General features: G+C 36.9%; 1 protein-coding gene across 1 annotated transcript in view; it reads right to left on the reverse strand.

The window, feature by feature from the left end:
* The window catches only part of UTRN (utrophin), a 288,470-nt gene that overhangs the window by 209,379 nt on the left and 72,508 nt on the right, over positions 1-6,583 (reverse strand). The window contains exons 6-8 of the mRNA XM_008581386.1: positions 5,830-6,002; positions 4,256-4,371; positions 3,456-3,616 (exon numbers count right to left, since the gene is read on the reverse strand). Of these exons, the coding sequence (XP_008579608.1) occupies positions 3,456-3,616; positions 4,256-4,371; positions 5,830-6,002 (450 nt within the window). The remainder of the gene's footprint in view (positions 1-3,455; positions 3,617-4,255; positions 4,372-5,829; positions 6,003-6,583) is intronic.

Here is a 6,583-nt window from a genome sequence, read left to right on the forward strand (position 1 = left end):
GCTGCTGGAAGCTCTCTTTTCCCTCCTTCAGTAACACTGCACTGGTTTTCTCCTGGTTCAAAACACCTGCTGACCTGAGAGTAACAAATCTCCTCAAAACTAAGTCCTTGGCTCTTTTTTCTTCTCTCTGTATGCTTTGCCTGAGTAATTGAATCTATTCCTACTGGATTTAAAGAACCATCTTTAATCATCAAGGAGTCTGAACTCCAAACTCCTATATCCCACTACCCTAACAGCTCTTCTTCAATGTCTCATAGGCATCAAACCATGTCCATATTTAAAATCTTCATTTTTTTCCAAAACTTGTTCCTCTGCATGCTTCCCCATTTCAGAGCATATGGCTCCTCCATGCACCTAATTACTCTGACTAAAAGCAAGGAGCCAGACTTGGTTTCTCTCTTTTACCTCCCACATTTAATATGTAAACAGTTCCTGCCTTGGAAATTTATCTCAAATCCATCCAGACCCTCCTGTCTCCACAACACCTACATCTCCCCTCTGAACTACAATAGCCTGCTAACAGGTGTCTTTGTTTCCTCATTTGCCACCCACACTCTGACCTCCACAATCCATTTCTCACACAGCAGCTAGAATGATCTTTTGAAAATGTAATCACATCATAAGACTTCCCTGCTTAAAACCTTTCACTGCTTTCCCAATGCTCTTAAGATACAATTTCAAATTCTTAACATAGTTTGCAAAAATACTGTGTCAGCGAGAGAGAGGTTGAATCTTAAAAGATTAATCAGAAAAGACTTCTCTGAAAAGGTTCCATCCAAATTTAGGAAAAATGGGAAGCCTGCCATGCAATAGTGGGTGGAGGTGTATTTTATAGAGGGGAACCTGCATATACAAGAACCTTGGGGAAGAAGAGATAAAATTCCACTATGACTTCAGTTTGGAGGTAGGCTGGGTCTTGTAAACTGCAAGAGAAGAGGAGGTCTTTAATTAATATGAAGGCAGAAACAGAAAGAAAAGACACATAAAAGACATTTTGGAGGAAGAATCAAACATGTCCGGTAAACTGAATACAGGAGTTAAAAAATGAATCAGTGAGCACAGAGTCTAAACACTGGATAATTAAGAGACAGACGGTGCCAAAGACAGAGAGGAAAATGAGTTGAGTTCTGGACCTAAAATCCTAAAACTGTACAGCTAGAATAACCCTGGAGATCATTTAGTACTACACCTCTATACTATAGTGAGGATACCTAAGAACTAGGAGAGTTAGTGACAAGGAAAACGTCCCTTAGATAGGCACCAGCATCTATGAGGCAAGAGAGGAAAGGCATTACTTAAGTGCAAATGTTTCGAAGGTACTAATTAAAGCATGAGGAGACTTTCAACAGACAGATATTTAAAAAGAAATGCAGGAATTATTCAATGACCACCAACGTGTTTGTAGCAAGGACAGGGCAGATGAGGAAGTGTGGCTATCAGTGATCATTGGAAAGTAGTGACGGAAAGCTAAGGGAAAAAGTAAGATGATTACAACTTGATCACATTTTATTTCTCAATTAATGTAACTCAGCCTTGAAGACACTAATGAAAGCATGCAAATGAAGAGGTTAGTGTTAATACACTTGCTCTTAATCAAACAGCAAATGGTTTCTGCAGCTCTTACGGCACCCTGAACCCTAAACAGAAGTGTGGTTATCTTATCTACACATCATAAAAGGCAAATAGAGTCTCTTTCCTTCTTAAGAGAGAATGGCCTTAACTATAAGAATTAAAATATCCCATCTTTCTAACAAAAGGAACCCCAATCCAATAAAGAAATAAATTATTCTAAAACCAAGAGGCAAACTCAGAAGATTAACTGAGCCACCTAAAAAGATGCATCATTGATGGAGAATAATAATTACTACTAGAGGCTAATGCTTCCCAGCACTTTTTCCGTCAACTATAAGAAGTTAGAGCTTTTCCTCAGCATCAACTGATTTTCAAAACTATTAAAAAGAGCCCTAGGTTCACAATCAGGCCCCATCTCTCACCCTCTTTTCCTCAATAAGTTTTTTTTTCTTTTTCTATAAATCATGCTATTTTTGAAATGCAGAAAATAGAAGTATTGGTCCATCCTACCCAAAGAAAATTTAAAATAATAAGTAAGTTCTCTGAATCTCAGAGGAGCGAAAAAAGGATGCTATGTTGATTCAAGACTATTATCATTATAGGGAATTAAGTAATATTTTTTAAAAGGAAACTTGTTAAGTGAGGATGCCAAAACAAATTGAAAGGAAAAATAATAATGATAGCTGCTGCTTATTGAGTGCTTGTTAATATCACTTTAGACACTTTGAATTCATTATCTTTTTGAAGTCAGTGGTTTAAACCACATTTTGCAAATAAAACGGTGGTTGAGAGGTTAAGTAACTGACCTAAAACAAGTAGCAACAGAATGAAATTTAAGTTCCAGAGCCCATGTTATCTGCCTCTTTAAAACGTATTTCTTATAATTTAGAAATCCACGTGTAATCTCTTGGTGGCTTGGCTGCTAAAACGTTGGACCGAGGGACTTCTAAATTCTCATCCAACTCTTGAGATTCTCTCATTTTATGAATTAGGAGGACTAGTTAGACTAAAACAGAATAAGACAATATATGTACTGATTCAAAGCAGGATAAGTAAAGGAGAAAAAAATTTAACTTTACATCTCTGGAGGGGGAAGGGGAACCTCATTTACGTCCAGATGAATAAAACCATTGTAAGCCCTTTCATGAATAACTTGCCAAGTAGTTTACTATTGACTACTCCTCTTAAATGAAAGAGAAAATGAACCTCTATTTTGATAGCCCTTGTAAGAATATAAGGAAAAAATTATTTTTCGATGGCAAAAAAAAAAGAAAATTAGTATTTAGAAAAAAATTAGGCTAACATGAGAAAAACGATCTTCAGCACATGACAACAGTGATAAAAGACGGTGGCCAGATGATGAGAAACGTAGTTTCCTAAGCAGGTTATGCAGCACGATCAACAGCCCCTAAATGAAAGAGAAAATGAACCTCAATTTTGATAGCCCTTGTAAGAATATAGGGAAAAAATTATTTTTCGATGGCAAATAAAAAAGAAAATTAGTATTTAGAAAAAAACTAGGCTAACATGAGAAAAACGATCTTCAGCACATGACAACAGTGATAAAAGGCGGTGGCCAGATGATGAGAAACGTAGTTTCCTAAGCAGGTTATGCAGCACGATCAACAGCCCTGGGCCCTAACTGTAGCCCTGTTGTATGAAATCATACATTTTCCTTCTTAATAAAGTCAGTGGAGTTGTGGTTTTCTATTACGTACTGGTGACAGCACACTGACAGATAAACTGAACTTCTTATGCTAATGTAAGCCGAGAAACCAGGATGCTACCAGGCAGCAAAATAACCCTCTGAAAGTGTTTTTATCTAGTACCTATGAGAAAACAAATACGGCAAGCCAAACATTTTAATATAAATTTACCTGTACCTGTATATTAATTCCTTCCTCTTCGCATTCTTTCTTGTATTTCCTGGGCAGTGTCTCTACCTCACGGAGGGCATCTAGAGTGACTTGCTGAGGCAGCACCTCAAACAAGGATGTTAAATACATAATTATGGATTTCTTGTCAGGAAGCTGAACGGCAACATCTGTAAGTGGAAGAAAATAAGAACCAGCTTAAATTAGATGCCCAAAATATGTGAACTGCTCAATATTCGATATAAAATAACTCTCCTTAGTACCAATAAACAATACCTAATATGTAATCTTTACAATACCATAGCTCAGGAAATTGCTACTTCATATCATAATGTATGAGACAAAGGCAAAGAGGATTACTTATTTTTGTTCAGTATTCCATTTTTTAAAAATTTTCCCTAAAAGTTTCCCCAAAATGCTCAGAGATAAGCTACACTATGTTAACACTTAAGATAAAAACACAAACTTTATTCGTGCTGTAAAAATAAGTCTAGAATTCAACTTTGCAACATTTGTAACTAAAGTCTTCACATCCTCAAGGTCTTCACATCCTAAAACTTTAAATCTTACTTGAAATAGATTAACTATTACCCAATGCTGTAATTAAATTTCTACCTAAAGGATCCTATAGATTGCTAAGTGCAAAAGTACTAATAACTTGTCTGCAGTGCAATGGCTTGCACCTATACTTAAAAAAGAAAAAGACTCCTCAATTCTCATAATTTATTTTAAAATGAAAAAAACAATGCTTTTCAAGTGTTCAAAATTTTATTTCAAAATCAAGGTTGATATTAAACATTGAACAATACCTTCAGGATCTAACAGCTTTTCAATTCCCAAATAAGTATGAGCCTTGCTGAAGGCATGTTCAAGTCTCTCAATTGGGGACATTTTTACAACTCTATCCCAGCTGAAGAGATCAGGTCTGAAATCACCATGCAGTGAAGATGAAATGTGTATCTTTTCTATCCCAAAGCCTTGTCAAATATATAATACTTGCAAGTAATTTACAAATACAAGGGCACTTCAAAGAGTTCATGGAAAAATTAAATTAAAATTAGTACGAATCTTTCCACGAACCTTTTGAAGTACTTTCAAATGAAAATAACAGATAACACATTCTAAGGTACATGTATTCATTAAATATGGCTATAAAAATTTCCGGGGTAACCACTAAAAGGTACATAAGATAGTATTTATAATATATAATATTTTCCAAATAGCAAAAGAAAAAAAGTGGGGGAGGGAGAAACCATCAATAAAAAAAAAGAAGACAAGAAAGAAAAAAGACATAGAAAAGGCAAGAGAAATGAGAAGCTCAAACTAGGTAGTAAAAATGAACCGAAATATATCAATTATCACAATCAATGTTAATGAACTAAATTCCCCCATTAGAAGATCAAGATTAGCAGAACGGAAAATCCAGCTCTAGCAGAGTGCACTTACACAAACCTACATGGTGTAGCCTACTACACACCTACGCTCTATGGTACAGCACATTGCTCCGACTGCCATCATATATATGTGGTATATCATTGACCAAAACGTCGTTTTGGGGTGCATGACTGTAATTAGAATTTGTTTATAAGTTTCATTTTAAAAAATCATTTGGCTATTTTAACTGGGGATTGCATTAAATTTTAGAGTTTTGCTTTTGGTATGAGAACAAAAGCTAATGCAATTCTTTGTATTATATTACTAGTTAGTGCTGAATGAGTGGGATTCAACTATGTGAATTATTTTACATTTTTAACTTACAAATATGCAGAAGAAAACATGGACGCTGCCCTGTGGCACTTAAGTTCTATGGAAATAGACTCGATGGGTAGTTTTCCTTACAGAGTGCACTTACACAAACCTACATGGTGTAGCCTACTACACACCTACGCTCTATGGTACAGCACATTGCTCCGACTGCCATCGTATATATGTGGTATATCATTGACCAAAACGTCGTTTTGGGGTGCCTGACTGTAATTAGAATTTGTTTATAAGTTTCATTTTAAAAAATCATTTGGCTATTTTAACTGGGGATTGCATTGAATTTTAGAGTTTTGCTTTTGGTATGAGAACAAAAGCTAATGCGATTCTTTGTATTATATTACTAGTTAGTGCTGAATGAGTGGGATTCAACTATGTGAATTATTTTACATTTTTAACTTACAAATATGCAGAAGAAACCATGGACGCTGCCCTGTGGCACTTAAGTTCTATGGAAATAGACTCGATGGGTAGTTTTCCTTCATGATATTTTTTTTCTTAATGTTTGGTAGAGCGTGTGCAGAGAAAAAAGCAGTGGGGAGGCTTCAGGGAGCAGTAGGGGGAGGGTCAGAGAGGAGACACAAATTTGTAAAGCCCACTTCTAAGGAGAGTAATGTCTCACTTATGTCGGTGGAGCAGGGCATTAAAAGCAAGTCCATCTGTCCAGCTGGTGGTGAAGTTGAGCACATTGACCTGGCTGTATGGCCTGGTGGACTGACGGACCCAGCTCAGCAGGATCTTCTCACTGTTTGTCTGCTGCAGGTCTGACATGACGTCCTTCATGACGTCTTTTACCTATTCAAGAGAAACCAGGCCTGCCTGTAACTCAATACAGTTACTTGAATCAAGTCCTCGAATAAGGAATATTATGGATCAGGTAGTTGGCATTCATTTTATCTCAAACTTTTTCTTTACAAACTGCAAAAGTTGGGCCGGCCCGGTGGCGCACTGGAGAGTGCACCGCTTGGGAGTGCAGCGACGCTCCCGCCGAGGGTTCAGATCCCATGTGGAGACCGGTTCCCGCTCACTGGCTGAGCGCGGTGCGGGTGCAACACCGAGGGTTGCGATCCTGTTGCCGGTCCCCGGTACGGGCGCGACACCGAGGGTTGCGATCCCGTTACCAGTCAGTAAAAAAGACAAAAAGGTAAAAAAAAAAAAAAAAACCTGCAAAAGTCCATTTTAACAGTGATTATTCAGGGGTACTAGGATTTAGAGGTGATTTTTACCTCACTTTTATACATCACTATATTTTCTGTACCTTAAATCACACTTGTACTATGTTTGCTTAAGTCGACACTACTTTCATAGTCATAAAAAGTCATGTTTTAATACTATATTTTGAGAGACCTTTTCATGTGAAGAGAACCCAATTTTTA

Source organism: Galeopterus variegatus, unplaced genomic scaffold (assembly GCF_000696425.1).
Source record: "Galeopterus variegatus unplaced genomic scaffold, G_variegatus-3.0.2 Scaffold2342, whole genome shotgun sequence".
NCBI lineage: Eukaryota > Metazoa > Chordata > Mammalia > Dermoptera > Cynocephalidae > Galeopterus > Galeopterus variegatus.